Source organism: Mirounga angustirostris, unplaced genomic scaffold (genome assembly GCF_029215605.1).
Source record: "Mirounga angustirostris isolate CCGP_5_RB_7025 unplaced genomic scaffold, mMirAng1.0.hap1 SCAF_6, whole genome shotgun sequence".
In the NCBI taxonomy this organism is placed as follows: Eukaryota; Metazoa; Chordata; class Mammalia; order Carnivora; family Phocidae; genus Mirounga; species Mirounga angustirostris.
Genome location: NW_026991714.1, coordinates 123,881,220 through 123,901,340, shown reverse-complemented (window position 1 = coordinate 123,901,340; position 20,121 = coordinate 123,881,220). Strand labels below are relative to the sequence as shown.

Sequence of the window (20,121 nt, the reverse complement as noted above, 5' to 3'; positions counted from 1 at the left end):
GGGGGTGCAGTGCTTGTCGCCCCCTCCCAGTCCTGGTCCCTTCTCTGCTCACTCCACATGCTGTCCCCAGAACTTGAGCTGCCAGTGAGGACTCCAAGCTTCCACGTCTACCTCAGCCCTCTGTTTCCTACTGTGCTGGCAACCTCGACCCAGATGCCCCACAGATATCTCAAACACAGCCCGTGCAAAACTGAATTAATCCCACCTGCCATTTTCTGCCTCAAACTCTTCTTCTGGTGAGTTCCCAGCCTGCGTTAATGGCACGGTTCTCTCACTTCCCCAAGCACCAAACCCAGGAGTCATCCTCCAACCCTGCCTCCCTGGCAGCTCCCACAGAGCGTGTCTCCAGGCTCTGTCCGTTCTGCTGCCCTTTCAGCTCTCAGATCCACCCCCTCTCCATCTGCCTGTGCCGATGTTCATCCTCGTAGACCCACACTTACCTCCCTCCTCCACGTTACTGCCAGAGTGCGCTTTCTAGATCAGAAATTGCTGATGATGTCACTTCCTGGCGTAAAAGCCTTCACATTTAATGCTGTAGTTTTTAGCATTAAAAACTGTCTAGCCTCAAGTCCCACCTTCTCCTGTATTCACTGATGCTCCACCCCTGCATTCCCAGTGAGCTGTGCCATTTAGAACTGTGTCTTTGCCTGGAATGCTGTCTCCCTACTCCTTTCCAACCTCTGCTTAGAAAATTCTTGCACATCCTTTAGGATTCAGTCTAGTCATTACCTCCTCTATGAAGCCTTCCCTAATATTCCTATGCAGAATGAGCCTTCTTATGGTTCTCCAAATACCTCTATTATAATTCATTCCACGTTATGGCCCTTGTTTATGTATCTGTTTCCTCAAGTGGATGGTGAGCCTTGAAAGAATAGAAACTGTTTTTGACTAAAACATTTTTCCTACTGTCCCCAGCCCCAGTGCTTAGCACAGTAACTGGAACACAGTAGGAACTTAATAAATATTTATCGTGTAAGGGAATTACTGGATGGACGAGAGATTGGTACTGTTTGTGTTAGACTACCCATCTCTTGAAGAGTTAGCCATCAGGTCATCTGCCACAGGGCAGGTGGGTCATAGATTAGTGGAAAGAGGCTTCACACTCCCACCTTTAAGTTCTTAATGTATTTCAAAGTCAGGGAAGGCAGGTGGTGACAAGAACAGGAGCAGATGCATTATACCTCTGAACAGCATGTCCCTTGCAGGGCATTAGTCCTTAGAGAGTGGGCAGCTAACAATATCACACTCTTCACAGGTGAGGTCCTGCCAGTTGACCAAAAAAACCAAAACCAGACAAACAAAACCCCAAAAACAAAACCCCAAATCTTACTGAGCCATTGCTACTTTGCTTTTTAAGCATATTTTGCCATTCACTAGTGATTTGTCAGTCACTAACAATTTGTGCACTCCCCTTTAAGGCAAAGCCAGGGGCCTGTGTAATCAGAACACTCTTCTGGAGGCCTCCTGCAGTGCCAGAGGTTAATACTTTAGATGCAGACTTGTGAAGAGGTCTGTGGAGTCCCTAGGAGGGGCTGGAGTGGTCAGGGAGTGAGGGTACTTGGGACAGAAGCTATTTACTAATAGGGAAGTTTAAAAATATTTTCAACAATGTTATGATCATACAAAAGCATACCAGCTAAATAACAGTCCTGCTTTGAAAGAACATTAACCAACATCAAGATTGCTGGGTTCTTGAACCAAACTCGTCAGCCGCAAGATCTTACTCTCAACAGGGAGGAGAAAACAGCCAGTTCTGAGGTACCTCTGGGCACTTGTGTTTCCAACTCCAGCTCCCCAGTGTCCTGCAGAGGCTGTCTCCCCACAGACCAGCCCTTGATTCTGATTTAATATGCTTTACTTCCATGGTTCTGGTATGTCTAGAATCACAAATCCATTTCCCTGAGATAGGACTTCCAATCCTAGGTTGGGATTGTTCATCAGAATAAAATACAGAAATAAGTTGCTTGTAGGCCTACCCCAGCTGCAGAATGGAACAGCAGAGAGAGAGGAAAAGGGGCCAGCAGGGCATCATGACTGTCTTTATGGTGGACGATAAATTGTAAGGCTCATGGAGCATCCATGGGGAAAAGACTAAGAACAGATCTTTATTCATAATAATAAAATTATTAGCTTTACTTCTTGAGTGCCTACTCTAAGGCACAACTGTGCTACCTACTTTCAGTTGTCATCTCCAAGCCTCACACAACACTCTGATGTACGTATCTGTAGGTACTTCTGTTGGGCTGATGAGAAATATGTTCAGAGAAATTGGAACTTGTCCTTCAGCTGTGTGCATAGTTGCCTTTGCTATATGTTCCCGTAGGTTCTGAACTTCCTCTATCAAAATAGTGCAGTTTACCGATTGTTCCTATTGTCTGTTTTATCCATTACTTTCTTAGCACTGTGAGGGCAGGATCCATGTCCATTGAACTTGCTGCTATATCCCATGCTCAGGAGTAGAGACATAGTAGATAAATGTTTTTTGAGAGGGAGGGAGGGAGGGAAGGTAAGAAGGAAGGAAAGAAGCAAGCAAGCAAACAAGCAATCCAGGAAGCCAAGAAGCCTAAGCTTACTCAGGTGATGAGTGGTATTACCTGACTTTCCTTCAGCCTTCTCCTGTAAGCCCTGGTTCATAGGGCAGGTTGGGAATGCAGAAGGAGACGGTCCATTTGTTTTTTCTGGATAAAGAGGCAACTACACAAAACCACCTACTTCCAGAGGCCACAGCAGGGCCTCCTGAGGATGTTTGTGGCAGTTCTTTTCTATTCCTGCTTCCCTGCCTTGTTCCTGAGACAGCCCCTCTTTCTTCAACTCTTTTGTCATTTCCTTGACCTACATAAAACTTGCATACAAGAGACATTTAGAAAATATTTAATCATTGGTTCATTCAGTCCTCAACTATGCACCTCCAGGATAGCACAGTTCAATTACAGCACCCGACAAAGCTCTCTTTCTTGACTTATTGACTTGCTTCCAAGAGAATCAAATATTGGTTTTACGGCACACATGTGGAAACACCAGCCACAATTGTTGAACCTCTCTGTAAATAGACTCACCCAGGTCTATCTGGAATGGCATTTAGGACTGTTTAAAAGCCATCCAGAATAACATGGAGGGGGGCTTCTAGGAAAGTAAATGTGGAGTTGGGATAACACACTTAGTGGTCCCATGAGGAAGTAGTTGTGAGAAGCAGACTTTAGAAATTCTTAATTCTTCTCTCAAGGGACCCCCTCCTACAGTATGTCTCCTGCCTGGCTGCATATTTGAATCACTGGTGTTTTAAAATATAGGCTTTATTATTATTATTATTTTAAAGATTTTATTTATCTGAGAGAGAGAGATTGAGATCATGAGCAGTGGGGAGGGGTAGAGGGAGAAGCAGACTCCCTGCTGAGCAGGGAACCGGATGCAGGAATCAGTCCCAGAGTCCTGGGATCATGATCTGAGCCAAAGGTAGATGCTTAACCAACTGAGCCCAAGGCTTTATTATTATTTAGGTATGGTAAGATAAACAGATCAGGAGACAACTGTTCTTGAGAAGATAGTTTGTTGTACTCATAGATCCCAAGAGGAGGGGGCATATTATGCCATGGGGGCCCGCTGGGGAAGTACCAGGTTTAGTCAGGAGAAAGGCAGTGGAGTTGGGGAACAGGGCCAGAGCTTTTATTGTGGTTTCTGCAGGAGGGTACAAGGAAGGTAGAGTAAGCAGATTTACGATTGGCTGGTTTGAGTAATTTCAGTGGGCTCTGGGGCAAAGGTCCCTAGTTGTCTGGCACCTGGCACTCCTGGCCCACGTGTGATTAGGGCAGATGGATAGTGGCCCAAATGCGGGAGCCCATAAAGGAAGTGGCTGGGGTATAGGCTGGGACTGGTTAGTTTGCATATGAAAGGTGTGCTCGGCAGCAAGTTGCTATCTATAAGAATTAGTTTGCCATGGGAGGGACAGTCCCTCCAGGATTAGCAAGCCTCCAGGTATCAGTGCATCAGAAAATAAAAGGCAGGGGTTCCTCGGTGGCTCAGTTGGTTAAACATCTGCCTTCAGCTCAGGTCATGATCCCAGGGTCCTGGGATCGAGCCCCACATTGGGCTCCAGCCCCACATTGAGCTCCCTGCTTGGTGGAAAGCCTGCTTCTCCTTCTCCCTCTGCCTACTGCTCTGCCTACTTGTGCTCTCTCTATCTCTGTCAAGTAAATAAATAAAATCTTAAAAAATAAATAAGTAAAAAATAAATAAAAGACGTGGTTAATATAACTTGCTGGGGGAGGGACGCTTAAAAAAATTGTGATGCTTGAGCCTTATCCTCTCGAGGTTATGAAGGAATGGGTCTCGGAGAGAGCCTGGGAATTGGCATTTTTTAAAGGTCCACTGGTGACACTAATGTGCAGCTAAGGTCGTGATGGCGTGGCCAGCAGATATGCCACTCAGCGGTCCATATGGTCTCATCGATTACGGAACATGTTCTTTGCATAGCTTACCAAGTTTCCAACAAACCGTGGATGCCCAAGAACTAGTTAATCAAATTCATTTAAAAATTGTTCCTTTATCTTTTATTTCAGGCCTCCTCCCAGGGAGACCTTCCACCCCCCTCCACCTGTTCCACCCAGAGGGCGCTGACTCCACCTCCTAAAACCTGCCTACATCCGGACTTCGAGACTTGCAATTTCAGCCTGTTAATGATGTCTTCATGTTGAGTTTTATGGCAGGACTACTGACTTAAGACCTCCTCTCATGGCTGATGTCGTTGTGGCCCTGCTGGTTTGGGCTTTCCTTGAAGAAGATATTCTTAAGGCATGAAGAAGTGAAAAACTGAGCATTTTATTCACCATCACCAAGTACATTGATCCATAGCCTTGTTTGCCAGAAGGATAAAGACTTAATTGGAATACTTACCTCAAATTTGGCATGTCAGAAGCCTGAGAAGATTGATTAGAAATGTACTTTTACAAGTGATTTTACTGAAATGCACTTATATTAGGCCTTACTTATTTGCTAATCCAGACTAACTTCTAGAAGTGGTTATGATTTAAGACTTACAGTATACGGGTAAGGAGATATGTTCTGATTTTTAAGGTTCTTCAACTTTTCTATAGATTCTGGAGGGTGTCTAAACGCCAGGCCTGGTCACAATAGAACAAACTGAAAAAGACTTTAGAGATGGATTAGTCCTAACTCCTTTTATATGGAAGGCAAATCTGAGGTTCCACAGAAACTCAGAGTATACAATTGGTTAGAAGAAGAGATGTGTTTAGAGGCTGGGTCTCTTAATTTCAGGTCACCACACTTTCAATCTCTAGATAGCCAATCGCTCTCCCTCAAGAAATGCCCACATGTAGAAATTTGGTCACTAACTGACTATTGACCTTCCAGAAATGTCCTTCCAGATCTCCCAGGCATGGGACTATCAAGTATTTTTTTCAGTTTGGGCATTTATAATTCAGTATGCTTTCAAAACAGTATTATTGCCAAGGAACATCTGTAAATGGTTGGGAGCCAGAAGCTTGGGATACCAATGACCACATTTATTGTTCTGCAGCCTTTATAGGTCTTATTAGTTCTGGCCATAAGGAGAGAGAAGGATCCTTGACTCTTTCTCTGCCAAGAGGTCAGAAGAGAAAGGAAGAATGTAAAATAGAAACATTTATCTATTTCCTTATTATTACCACTAGACTTGGGATATCTGTACAAAGAATAGAGAGCCATTAATATGTCATAATTGTCATATGCCACTAATATGTCATGAATTTTGAGTCACTGGCACAGAAATCTGCCTTTAGAGCCCAGATCCTTAATTTGATACTTAAACATATGGTAAAGTTAGTATCAGACATATTTCTTTAAAAAATATCAGAAATCTGGTGATTTTTCATGAAATGTATTCTCTGTCCCACACAGATACAAGCCACAGTATTAATGATCTATTTAAGTACAGTTTTATTATGTCCTTTTCTAATGATTCAGGTTGGTGTTGTTTTCCAATTTCATTCATCGGTCCAGCAAACAAGGACTCGTATTGAAATTAATAGCTTATGGGTCGTGGGTCATTTTTCTGACATAAAATACACTATTGGCCATGGCCATTAAGAGAGTGTTTGTGCAAATCACCTACCGCAATGCCTGGCACATAGTAGCCATTCTGCACGGTTCCTTTACTCTCTTTGTCACTTCTTTGGGAGAAAGAGGGTAATGTGGGATAGAGGGAGAACAAGAAATTATAATGTTGGTATGGTTGTCCTTCCTCTTATTTATACATGATCTCTTAAGCACATTTGATTTTGACAAAAGCTACACTTTTTTTTTAATATTCAGTATCTCTGAGCCCCTTCTTAGAGGCCAAATTTAGATTTTTGTACATTCTCTGATTAATAAGCATTTAGATCAATAACATGGCAAAACTTACTGCCAGCTGTTAGTGTTAGCATCTTTGTATGCACATCACTGTTTGTACAATATTGGCATGTTTGATTACATTTTATTCTTCTGTGAAAGTAAGTGGAAAACATAAAATTGAAAGTGCTGATTAGACACTTGGGTCTGACAAATGTGACACACTTGAGACATGGATGGAGATGGTCAGGAGTTCATTGCACATCCAAGCTGCTCCATGTTATCAAAGAATGTCTCCAACAATGAAGTGAAATTCTTCATTTTCTGGAAACAGAACTACCCATTATAACATAAATTTATTCAACTTCTGCACACTCAACTTTTATACACATTTTTAGGAATATATTATGTAACAAAACCTTGGATTTCAATACAGTGAGGATCAGAAACTAAATTTGTAAGTAGGTATCCAAAGAGACTGTTAAAAAAGTTCTCTGCTTTGGGAGACAACTCTGCTGCCACCATCCTTCCCCGAGATTTTATGAGCTGGTTCAATAAAAAGGGAAGCTATTAGTCATATTTGTGGTCATTGCCTTTGCTTCTAACTGTACAAGGCACATTGTCCTTTAGTTCCTAGGCCAGTATTCTTCCTTAATCTCATATTAAAACCTGTGAGCAGATAACCCAACGATATAAGCAACAAAGCACGAAGACTGAGAGACTAGAACAAGAGGTTGGTGTTACAATCAAATAATTTAACTTGACATATTTAATGATGTGAATAATCCCTAATGCTTTGCCATAATTAGGCAAAGTGATAGTATGAAAATTACTTCAGTGAGGAGTTTTACAAGTCAAGCTAAGTACTTACTCTCCCCTCCATTTTTCTTGCTTTGTTACTAAAAAAGGGAGGTTCTAGCCTGTCCTTTATCACTTCAGTAGTTGGGATTTTTAAATCCCTCTCCCATATGCACCAGGAAATAGGATGGTTTTCTGTGCTCCTCTTTCAAAGAATAGTGTTTGGTTTTGCAGCTGGTTGGCTGAGGAAGCCTTAATAACAGATTTATTTCAGTCTGAGAACCAATTGTTTTAAGTGATTGCTTCCTAAAGAAAGAACTTAGAACAATTAGGAAGTTTTTTCCCTGCCTAGAACATTCCAGCTAGAACAGAAAAGAGATGTACAAAGTGATGAGTAGCAATGGAAGGACTGCCCCACCCCAGAAGTAAATAACTAGAAAGACAAACATAAAGTAGAAAGAAGAAATAGAATTTCAAAGAAAAGGGTATCTGAAACTAGCCCCTATACAAGGCTTGTCTTGGGCAGCCATAAGGCAAGTAGATCTCCTCACCTGCCCACCAGAGTCTTAAAAGTTCATATAGAGAGGCCTTAACTGGGTTCAGTCACATATACCGTCCAGATGGTCTCAACAACACCTTACTCCCTCAAGGTTATGTCCTTGGAGCAGCTCCCACTTTGGAAATAGTGGGCAGAGTATATATTCCAAAGACAGGGAAGCGGGTGAGGATCCTCCGACTGCCAGCATACGGCGCGAGGGTCAACTGGCGGTCATGTTCTCTCAATTACCTTCTCTAACAGTACCTGACATTGGAAATCAAAAGATATGTTGTTATTTATAGACCAAGACTTTTGAAGATCATGTTTATTAAGAATGAAAATAAAAGATTGAAATGGTGGGTTTCTGGATCATTTACTGGTCATAAGCCCTTTAACCAACTGAGTCTTACTAGGACTACCATAAACAGGCTGGACAGCCGTTGGAGGAGGGGTGTACCCTTTCACTAGCACGTTTTCTCCCCTCCCTTTTGGTGTCAGGGAATGGGGTCATCAATCTAGATGAAGAAACTGGTGAAACAAGATATATCAATGTTTTTTACTCCTTAGTCTGACAGAACAGCCCTGATCTTTTTTTTAAAGATTTTATTTATTTATTTACTTATATTTTTTAAAGATTTAATTATTTATTTGACAGAGAGACAGCGAGAGAGGGAACACAAGCAGGGGGAGTGGGAGAGGGAGAAGCAGGCTTCCCGCCGAGCAGGGAGCTCGATGTGGGACTCGATCCCAGGACCCTGGGATCATGACCTGAGCCGAATGCAGATGCTTAACGACTTGAGCTACCCAGGCACCCCCAGGAGACAGAATTTTTTTTTTTTAAGATTTTATTTATTTATTTGACAGAGAAAGACACAGGAAGAGAGGGAACACAAGCAGGGGGAGTGGAAGAGGGAGAAGCAGGTTTCCCACACAGCAGGGAGCCCGATGCGGGACTCGATCCCAGGACCCTGGGATCATGACCTGAGCGGAAGGCAGACGCTTAATGACTGAACCACCCAGGCACTCCAAGATTTTATTTATTTTTGAGAGAGAGTGCACGAGCTGGGGGGAAGGGGCAGAGGGAGAAGCAGACTCCCTTCTTTTTTTTTTTTTTTTTTTAAGATTTTATTTATTTATTTGAGAGAGAGAATGAGAGACGGAGAGCATGAGGGAAAGGAGGGTCAGAGGGAGAAGCAGACTCCCTGCCGAGCAGGGAGCCCGATGCGGGACTCGATCCCGGGACTCCAGGATCATGACCTGAGCCGAAGGCAGTCGCTTAACCAACTGAGCCACCCAGGTGCCTGGAACAGTCCTGATTTTTTTTTTTTTTTAAGATTTTATTTATTTATTTATTTGACAGAGGGAGACACAGAGAGAGAGGAACACAAGCAGGGGGAGCGGGAGAGGAAGAGGCAGGCTTCCCGCGGAGCAGGGAGCCCGATGCGGGGCTCCATCCCAGGACCCTGGGATCGACCTGAGCCGAAGGCAGGCGCTTAACGACTGAGCCACCCAGGCGCCCCCAGCCCTGATTTTGATGGTGCTTCCTAGTCCTGTTTTTTAGTGTAAAGTCATCAGTTTCCAAAGATACTTGAAGGCACACTCCTTTTCCTCTGGCCGGTATTTAATTCCTATTCCTTCTTTCCATACCTGCCGTAATCAGACTTGTATCCCTAGAGCCATTTATCATCATCATTTCCTAGTACCTACCGGAATTCCTGGGACATAGTAGAGCTTGATAAATAGTTGTTGAGTTAATGACCCTATCTGCTCTACCCACCATTAAACTTTTCCAAAAACTCCACCAAAACAGGGTTTCCTCGTTTCTTTTTTTTTTTTTTTTTAAGATTTTATTTATTTGTTGGACAGAGAGAGACAGCGAGAGAGGGAACACAAGCAGGGGGAGGGGGAGAGAGAGAAGCAGGCTTCCTGCTGAGCACGGAGCCCCCTGGGATTATGACCTGAGCCAAAGGCAGATGCTTAACTTAACGACTGAGCCATCCAGGCGCCCCAGGGTTTCCTCTTTTCTACTTACCCATTGCTCTTACTGCCTCTTGTACATTTGCACAGTTGGTCACATTTTGTGTAGTCCTTTTTTTGTACACCGTCCTGCCTATTCTCTGTTATGTGTATAATTTCCTGGTTTTAAGTCTACGCTCCCCAAATGGATGCTTTAAATTTTTCTTGTGTCCTCCCCACCCCCAAGCAATTGCCAACCCAGTGCTCCCCACAACACCAAATGTTTGCTGCCTCAACTCTGCGGAGGCTGGTGATGGATGTTCAAGGAAGAAACTACTCATCCATCTTAATTCAGCACTTACACTGCTTGTTCTTCAATTGCACATCATCACTTGATTCAAAAGCAGTGATTATTCATTCATGGAGCATTTACTGAGCTTTCACTATGAGCAAGTCACTTTGCTGGGTACTCTAGGGGATATACAAAGATGTATAAGACGCCTCCTCTGATTTCTTTAGGAATTACTGGTGTACGATTCATTCAGCAATTAATCATGTACTGCCTTGTGATGTCTCAGACTGGCTATAAAGTATTGTGCAAATCCTCTATGCAGTTTGACTATTCACTTATTAATGTCTTCCTTCATTCACTCAGCAAATAGTTTGAATGTCTATGATGTGATGAACGCTATTCCAGCAGCTGGGACAGAAACAAAGATGAACAAATGATAGTCCTTGCCATCATAAAAGGTCAGAATGTAGGGGCGCCTAGCTGGCTCAGTCGGTTGAGTGTCTGCCTTCGGCTCAGGTCATCATCCTAGGGTGCTGGGATGGAGCGCCCACATCGGGTTCTCTGCTCAGAGGGGAGCCTGCTTCTCCCTCTCCCTCTTCCGCTCCCCCTGCTTGTACTCTCTCAGATAATAAAACCTTTTTTGTTTTAAAAAACAATAAATACACATCCCTGAAAACTCTACTGGATTAATAATTGTTGAAGTTTGTTTGTACTATATTCTGTCCTAAAAAATAGGACAGAATGTAGTACAGAAGAGGAGATGAAAAGTGGTAACTGTGGCATGACATACTGAATGCTTTTGGAACCCCAAAGAAGGGATGCTCAACTTCCTGTTTCACAGAAGAGGTGATAATTCACTTAGGCCTGGAAGGAGAGTATCTAATAGTTGTCCGCTTATTTGCATTCTAGGCAAAGGCACACAAATATAAAAAAACATGGTATGTTTGGGAAATATAGGGATGGAGCCAGGACGAGGAGATTGGTGGGAGGTAAAGCTGGAGTCTGATAAATTGGGGTCTGATCGTGCAGCTGCCTATTAACAGGGCTGTCCTTTAGCAAGAAACTTTGCCCCCTGATTACATACATAGCACATGGTCATTGTAAAAAACATCCAAATATTTACAGGTATGTACAAAGAAGAAACTTACCTGGTGTTAATGGTTTGCATCATAATCTTTCAGATTGTTTTCTCTGGGTAGACTAATATAGGACCATTTTAAAGGGGATTATATTCCAGGCACCAGGTGGCTCAGTCGGTTAAGCATCTGACTCTTGATTTCGGCTCAGGTAGTGATCTCAGGGTCTTGAGATCAAGTCCTGCATCGGGCTCCATACTCAGCATGGAGTCTGCTTCAGATTCTCTCTCTTTCCCTCTGCCCCTCCCCCTGCTCATGTTCTCTCTCTCTCTCTCTCAAAATAAGTAAATAAAAATCTTAAAAAAAAATGTTATTATATTCTATTTTGTCAGCATTTTTCATTTAAAAGTATCTTTTACTTTTGGGGCACCTGGGTGGACAGTGTCTGACCCTTGGTTTAGGCTCAGGTCATGATCTCAGGGTCGTTTGGAGCCCCGAGTTGGGCTCCGTGCTCAGCACAGAATCTGCTTCAGATTCTCTCTCCCTCTCCCTCTCTTGTTCATGCACATGCTCTCTCTCTCAAATAATCTTAAAAAAAAAAATTATCTCTTAATATCACTGCATGCCAGTACATACAAGTCTATTTCATTTTAAAAAATGGTTGTACAGATGGAGGTCCATTTAGTAGTAAGAAAGACTGATTTTGGAACCAGACTGCTTGGGACTGACTTCTCTTTCAGCAAGCCACTTAACCTCTCTGTGCTTCAGTTATCATACCTGTAAAATGAACATACATAGGGTTTTTGTGAGGATTGAATGAGTCAACAGGTGTAAAGGGCTCAGAATAGTGCTTGGCAGATGAAAATCTTAGCTGTGATTCCATGACTTATTTAAACAAAATTCAAGGGATTGTTTTTAAAATAATTTAAAAATAATTTTTAAATTTTAATTTTAAAATTTATTTTAAATTTTATTTAATTTTAATTAATTTAATTTTATTTTAAATTTTAAAATAATTTTAAAATAATTTTTAAAAAGATTTGTTTATTTATTTATTGAGAGAGGGAGAGGGTGCACGAGCAGTGGGAGGGGCAGAGGCAGAGGGAGAGAATCTCCAGTAGACTCCCCCGGATCGAGGAGCTGGATGCCGGCTGAATCCCACCACCCTCAGATTATGACCCCAGATGGAATCAAGAGTAGGATGCTTAACCGACTGAGCCACCCAGCCACCCTCAAGGAGTGTTTTAAACAAGGGAGTGATATAACCAGGTTTCTTTTTAGAAAGATCACTCTCACACTTGTTGGGGAGGATAAACAGTGAGGGAAGACTGGTGGCAGGGAAGACTGTTTCAGTATGTAGTGAGATGGAGACTGTTTGTTACTGGCAGAAGAGAGGAAAAATAAATTTTTGAGGCATTTCTAAGTGACCAAATGCAACCACTTGTCGACTGCTCATGGTTGAAAGAGACCGTCTGACTGCAAGTTCCAGCTTTTTGGCTTAGAGGACTGTGTAGATGGTGGTGCCATATTTACACGACGAGCATTTTTCAAGTTCCTACTACGGGCCTGGCACTGTTCTAGGCACAGGAAATAATGGCAGTGCAAAGGATCTCTGCTTAGGAGGGGAGCTCAGATTCCAAGAGGTGTTTATGTCTGTGGACAGGAGACCAACAATATAATTGAACAGATAAATGAATAAGAATTTCAACAAGATCGACTAGCAGGGGCCCGATAAATAGTCAAGTGACTCTAAAACACAACCACTCCAGTACGGGTCTAACCAATCTCCCATGATCAGAGGCGCGCGTGACTGCTTGATGGCGGTGGCCGGGAGCCTGCAAAGGGTTATCCGATCTGATCCCCCACGCTCCAGAGGGGGCAGGTCCCACCCCATTTCACAGCCGAGGAAAATGAGGCCAGGAAAACTTAAACGGTTTGGCCAAGGTCACACAGCTCCCAGCGCCGGGACGCGGCCCGAAGCGCGCGCAGGTCAGGCACCCGCGCAAGGCTCCAGGCCGGGGCCGTGGGTGCGCGCCGCCGCTCCCGAGGCCCAGGGGCGGCCGGCCGGGAGGCCCCAGCGGGCCAGGCGGGCGACCGGGCGGCGCGTGGGGCGGCCGGAGCAGAGCCCCTCGGCGGCCACGGCTCGCGGCTCCCGGGTGGGGCGGCGGGCGGCCGTTGCGGCCCCGCGTCGCGAGGCACTTCCGGCGTGTGCCGGGGTGGCCGGATGACGTGGCTGAGTCAGAGGAAGAGGCTGAGAGGCGCCGGGGGGCGGGGGAGGCTCGGGAGCGGGCGGTGACGGCGGCGGCGCGGAGGAGCCAGCGGCTGGGCCCGGGCCCCGTGCGTCTGTCCGTGCCCCGTGGATGCGAATCAGCCGCGGCGGCGGCGGCGGCGGCGGCGGAGGAGGAGTCGGTGGGCCGGCGCCGTGCCGGTGGGAGCGCGGAGGATGAGGCCGCTGCCGGGCGCTCCTGGCGTGGCGGCGGCCGCCGCGCTGTTGCTGCTGGTGCTGCCCCGGGCCCGGGCGGACGAGCACGAGCACACGGTGAGAGGCACCCCCCCGGCCGGCGCGGCCGCCCCCGGCCCGCCGCTCCGGCCCGCCGCCCGGGCCGGCGCGGTGCGGCCTGGAGGGCCGGGCGGCCCGGCGGAGCCCCGCGGCCGCCGTGGACGCCTTCCGGTTGGGCCTGGCGGAGCAGGAACCCCGGGAGCTGGGAGGAGGCGTTTGTGTGCGCTCCCGGGGCAGGACTCCGCTCCCGAGCGCCTGGGCCTCGTCGTCCAACCCGCACCTAAATGGCGCCACGCTCCAAGGGCTGGGGGCCGGGGCGGGAGCGTGGTGAGGGTCGGCGCTCACCCCCCCCGGGAGGGGCCGCGGGCAGCCGGGCTCGGGGCTGGTGCCCCCAGGGAGGAGAGCTGCGCTCTGGCAACTGGGGGCTGCGACACAGCGGAAGATGGATGCATCACGATTACCCGTCATACACTAACCAGGAAATATCCGCCACTTCTTGGTCCTCACCGGCCTTTATTTTCTCTCCTGCCCAAACCGGATCAAACCCCTGGCGTGGGGACAGCATTGATAAACTTGGGGTGAAGAGCAGGTTACACGTGTACATGCATGCACTCAGTCTGCACGCACTCAGTTCTGGGCCTTTCTTGTAACTTTCTGCTCACCCTTTCTAGCCCTTAGATGAGGCTCCCATCCCAGTGGTCTCCGTGCATCTTCTGGCTGTAAGGGGGCTTGAGGTTCCCATTATTTCTGTAGACCGAGAACAGTCCCTTTTGCGTTTGGCTTAAAATTGATTGGCTGTTTACTTAATTGGCATTTTCACATCAAAGCGTGGATGTTAACGACTCTTCAGTGTTTTTCATTTAGGGCTGTATGTAACTCGATGGTTTTCGGAGTGGTAGATGTGAGCCAGGCAGGGAAGTCTTGTAAATTGAGATGTTGCTTAGCGAGTAATTTTTTTTTTAATATCGTACCTCATTAATGACGTGATTTTTCGTGAGAGGTTGTGTACGTACTAGATCTGAAAGATTTGGGGGAGTCTTCTGTAATTCCTGATAGGTGAGGAATTGAAGCGATCGTCCTTATTTATTCAGTGGACCCTACTTTAGATTTTATTTGTAATTAACCAGACTTCTTTTCTCTAATTCTGGGTTGGCTGGGCTTTTATTTTAGCTAATGGAGCTCTAAGCTTTTGGCTATTTTACCTTCAGTCACAGCCAGAAACTTCTTCCTTGTGTGTGTGTGTGTGTGTGTGTGTGTGTGTGTATACATATATATATATATGTATATATATATATATTTGGAGACACGAATCTGAAATCAGTGACATGTTTTTGTGCTGTATTTGTGACTTCACCTTAAGATAATTTTGTTCACAGTTTAAACAGTTAAATTAAAAAAACTCTTTCCTGTTGTTTTCTCTGACAGGTAAAATCTAAAAGTGTAAGAACTGTTCATTTGCAGTGCGCATCCTTTTAGTCAGTTGTATTGTCACTAATATTTTTCCAGTTTTTTGAATACTTAGGGAAAGTAACAAAACTCATAGCTCTCTCTTACCATACAGGCATACAAATTTAAGATTAATGTTCTTCTTTTTGATCTTGTGTTTTATATAAACTGCTATAAGTAGGGAAAACTACTAATATTTCACAAATTGGAGGTATATAAAAAGGCCTGAGTTTAATTTATAGATTAACAATGTAAATACAGATTTCACTGAAATTTTATTGCCGGGAACATTTCAATTTTTTATACCAGTAATAGAATATAAAATATATGAGAAACGCTTTTTGAGAGGATGTAGTAGTGTGTGTGGGGTAATTGCTGGGCAGAAAGATTTAGAATCCATTTCATTTTATTCATGTCTACATTGAACTGGTCTCAACTTGGTTACCTGTTATTAATATACATTATTTAAAAAGCAAAACGTTATAGGAAGAATAACATTAAGCCGTAAGTATAAAATTTAAATAAGTGTCATTTTTTTTTTTTTGGCTATTAGCCAAAATTTTTACTTTCCCCAAGTTTTTAAAAAATATTTCTTGAAAACTGGGCACTTACCTTAGCCAGATAAAAGTACTGAAAAGGTTATGGTCAAGTGAATTTTTTTCCTACCAAGAGGATGGAAGTAGCTAGTGAAGAGAGAATGATATTGAAAGAGAAAAATTGCCAAGGGAAGGGTGTTGAGTAGGTGTGTAATAAAAACCTGTAGGATTGAATTATTAATTAAAGAACAATTTTCAGAAGTTAGTTTGCCGTTTAGATTAACTTTCTGTGAAGAGAGTTTCCAGATAGAAATAATAACTAATATGACTTTTGTTGGCAACATGTGCTAAGTACTTTACATATATTAACTCTTATTTTAAATATAAATAACCTTGTGAGGGAGATAATATTATACCTTTTTATAGATGAGGAAACCAGTGCTACAGAGGTTAAGTCACTTGTCTGAGGCCACACAGCCAGTGGGGATGAGGTAGGATTTGAGCTCAGACAGTCTGAATTAATAGTCTTTTACACTTTCATAGGATATGCTCTGCAGCCCTTTATTCTAAAAATAGGACAGTAAAACACTTAGTATTAAATTGAGTAGTTCTCTGTATTGATATTCTTTTTAAGTGCTTAAAGAAATTTTTGGTTAAGTCTAACTCCATTAATGGGTTGTTACTGAGGAGATGTTTGGATTTGCATTAAAGAGGGATAGGGCCCACTTAATGGGCATTTGACCTGTGCAGTCACACAATGTATGCAAGCATGTGGATACTGTGTTTGTTTTGATGCTCTGCTGTCACCATATAGAAATTTTTAATAAGTTTTCTTTTTTTTTAAGCTCTACATCCATCGTGGGCCTTGAACTTATGACCCTGAGATCAAGAGTTGCATACTCCCCTGTTTGAGCCAGCCAGGAACCCCTTAATAAGTTTTGAACAAGGAGACCTGCATTTTTATTTTGGACTGGGTCCCACAACTTATATAGCTGGTCTTAAGAAGGGATAACTAGTTTATGTAGTTTCACAAAGCCCCTTATTTCTCTTATTTTACCTACTGAATTAGGATTCAGCTGACCATTTGACATGGTATTTTTTATGCTTTTTTTTTTTTTTAAGATTTTATTTATTTGTCAGACAGAGAAAGAGCACAAGCAGGGACAGTGGCAGGCAGAGGGAGAAGCAGGCTCCCTGCTGAGCAAGGAGCCCAATGAGGGACTCTATCCCAGGACCCCGAGATCGTGACCTGAGCTGAAGGCAGATGCTTTTTTTTTTTTTTTTTTTAAGATTTTATTTATTTATTTGAGAGAGAGAGAATGAGAGACAGAGAGCATGAGAGGGAGGAGGGTCAGAGGGAGAAGCAGACTCCCTGCCGAGCAGGGAGCCCGATGCGGGGCCGAAGGCAGATGCTTAACCAACTGAGCCACCCAAGGGTCCCTTTTATGTGCTTTTAAATGCAGAGATCTTTTAATATTCTCATAAGGATAATGAGAAGGAAATACGCTGTTGACTTCTAGAGTATATACTCTATATAGGGTATATATCTAGAATATATAAAGATATGTCCTTTCACCTTTCTAAGGTTGAATCAGACATGGATTGCAGGACATACTGTTTGGAATAAAAAAAATAGTGAGCCCTTTCATGAAAGACAAGCCCTTAATATGTGATTAAGGGTCATAAAAAAGACATTTTAGAGTGAGTGAAGGATATAGAAGGTGTGGTTTATGCTTATTTGGTTTTCTGAAACTCAGAGAACTTGGAAACATCTATAGTTAGATTACCATGTCTCCCAAGATTCCAAAGGACTCTGTTAAAAAGATTTCAAATTGAGAATCAGAATTTTAGAACTCGGAAGTCTTGAGATCATTTAATCCAACACACTCATTTTCCTAATGACCTGAAGAGGCCTGGTGACTCTCTGGTCCTTGCTTTTTCTAACTTGTCTTGTAGGTATAATTTCCATAGTAATACTATGTAAAGATGTCAGCACCAAAAACCAGTAATGAAGGGCACTAGAATCTTAATACATTTTATAGTTTGTACTTGAAGTTTTATGGGTTCTGTTTCCTCAGGATCACAGTCAATTTTTTTTTTTTTTTTTTTTTGGTCTATTAACATACCCAGGTTCGGTGCTCGGCACAGTGGTATTTAATCAGGGCTTGTTGAGTGACTTGAGTAATTAGGGAGCTACTAAGGACAAGAATATGCAGTGTTGGAAGCGTGAAACCCTATTGCTTAAAGCACAGTGAACAAATCCAGACCACTGTTCATTTAAGATGCATAGTCTTTGGGATGCCTATTGTGATTTAGGGCCCTAATTAGGCTAAACTCCCATTTCTTCATGGCCCATTGTACCTCTGGTAGGTAATGTAAGAAGGACCTGATCTGTTCCTAGGGTAGCTTATAGTCAGCCTCTGCTATAAAGTTATACCACTGAGTGATTTTAGGAATAGTTTGTTTGCTTTCCTTTGGCAAATAGCAGCCTTTTTTCTTTGTCTTTAAGAGTATAGGAACTCTTGGGGCACCTGGGTGGCTCAGTCCTTAAGCGTCTGCTTTCAGCTCAGGTCAAGATCCCAGGGTCCTGGGATGGGGCCCCGCGTCAGGCTACCTGCTCTGCGGGGAGCCTGCTTCTCCCTCTCCCACTCCCCCTGCTTGTGTTCCCTCTCTTGCTGTCTTTCTCTATGTCAAATAAATAAATAAATAAATAAAAATCTTAAAAAAAAAGTATAGGAACTCTTTAAAACTTATTTGAAGATTTATAAAGAGAACAAACTCTTTACTATAGGTGAATTTGTGAGTACTTTAATATAGATCAGTTTTAGGAAATACCATAATTCATTGTCCTATTTTCAGCTGTACTCTATGGTAGACTAAAAGTTTATTTAGGTACAAAGCTATTTTGAGAGAGAGGGAGAGAGAGAGCACAGTTATCTCAAGAGACTATCCAAAAATACACTTCTGTATTTTATAATTTGTATTAAAATTCTGATGTGTTTTAAATAAACAAAAAGCATTGAAATTATGATTTCTGAAACACTTTCAGAACTAGATTTTGCTTTCTCAGATACGTATTTTAAAACAAACCTGTATCTTTTTTTTTTTTTTTAAGATTTTATTTATTTATTTGACAGAGAGAGACACAGCGAGAGAGGGAATACAAGCAGGGGGAGTGGGAGAGGGAGAAGCAGGCTTCCTGCGGAGCAGGGAGCCTGATGCGGGGCTTGATCCCAGGACCTGGAATCATGACCTGAGCCAAAGGCAGACGCTTAACGACTGAGCCACCCAGGCGCCCCCAAACCTGTATCTTTTACTTCATCCTATGAAAATGGTAGCATTTGGGTGCTTATTCTGAACCGTTAGTCCTTTGCCTGTATATACAAATTCTCATTTTTTAATTCAGATTTTACATGAGTACAACAGTAACACTATCTCCTAAAGTGTTCCTCCTAAGAAAAAGTAATTCATGGTCTCTATCAAGAAGGGAAACTTCTTTGTCTCCTCTTTCCCAGCACATAAACAGTATTTAAGTAAGAGAGGCCTAACATTGGTGACATCTTGAGAATAAAGGTCATGCCTTTGGAAATTAGAACACAAGTAGCTTCTTAGGAAGGTTTTTTTCTTTAGGGCAGATTAAAGGTTCAAATGGAAAAGTTGTTCGCTATTCAGTACTGTCTTTAGTTGCTTTGTACAACTGTACCTTTTTTCATATTTTCTTCATTTAGTTTTTGCTCTTTAGTTAATGAAACTGACTAGGGATTAGAAAAAGTGTAGTTCCAAGTTTGTAAGCATGATACTAATTAGTTGTATGATCTTGGACAAATTATTTAACATCTCTGTTCTTTAGTTTGTTTAATGTGTAAAATGGGGAAATAATAAGACCTATCTTATAAAATTTTGCAAGGATTAAATATTCATGTAAGACCATAGAATTATGCCTAGCACATAGTAGGTGCTTATTAAGTGTTAGCTAATGATACTGTCAGAAAAGATGGTGAGATTGATCTGTTAAGGCTTTACCTGAGGATTGGAGGGTTTGAGAAAGGAGGATTTGAGTAGTTTTGAAGGATAAGTAGAAACTGGCTAAGTGGAGAGAAGGAGGGCATTATAGATTTGGGGGAATGGCATGAGAAACAAGGTAGAAAAGGAAAGGAAGGGAAGACCGTATTATAAGCCGTTTTGGCTGGAGTGGACAGCTGAGAAATTCAGTTTAACAGTGAACTCTTCTGAGAACTAGAAAATGAATGGAACCATGAGGTGAAGAATGCAGGTAGTCTGAATTGGCCTCTTCTCATTTGGCTACTTCCCAGGAAGGCCTTGTGGAAGGAGCTACCGCCATGCTCCGGGATCCCCTGATTCACTGCTGTGCTTCCTTGACTTTTTTCCTCCCCTTCTGCTTACACTCTGCAGGGAAGTTATAAAACTCCATCTTTCTCAGTGTCATTGGCCAACTCAGAGTTTTTCCAAGGAAAGGATTTAAAAAGAGCTTGCTAGGACTTCATGGAATGTTTTAAAAGTGAATTAGGGTAGCCTTTTGGCCATGGGGAAAGAGAAGAGCCTTACCTGTTGCTCTCTTCCCACAGACTGGTGGAGATAGGGACTTTCTTGGCAGCTTTAGGGAAAGGAAAGGCTTTTTTTTCTTTTTAAAAAGT

General features: G+C 43.2%; 2 protein-coding genes across 3 annotated transcripts in view; both read left to right on the top strand.

The window, feature by feature from the left end:
- PIK3AP1 (phosphoinositide-3-kinase adaptor protein 1) overlaps positions 1-8,015 on the top strand; it is a 113,615-nt gene extending 105,600 nt beyond the window's left edge. For both annotated transcript variants that reach the window (XM_045878527.3, XM_045878525.3), the window contains exon 17: positions 4,557-8,015. In XM_045878527.3, the coding sequence (XP_045734483.1) occupies positions 4,557-4,614 (58 nt within the window). In that variant the 3' untranslated portion in view covers positions 4,615-8,015. The remainder of the gene's footprint in view (positions 1-4,556) is intronic.
- A 5,230-nt stretch (positions 8,016-13,245) lies between these two features.
- Positions 13,246-20,121, top strand: part of TM9SF3 (transmembrane 9 superfamily member 3) — a 66,568-nt gene continuing 59,692 nt past the window's right edge. The window contains exon 1 of the mRNA XM_045878524.3: positions 13,246-13,523. Within this exon, the coding sequence (XP_045734480.1) occupies positions 13,428-13,523 (96 nt within the window). The 5' untranslated portion in view covers positions 13,246-13,427. The remainder of the gene's footprint in view (positions 13,524-20,121) is intronic.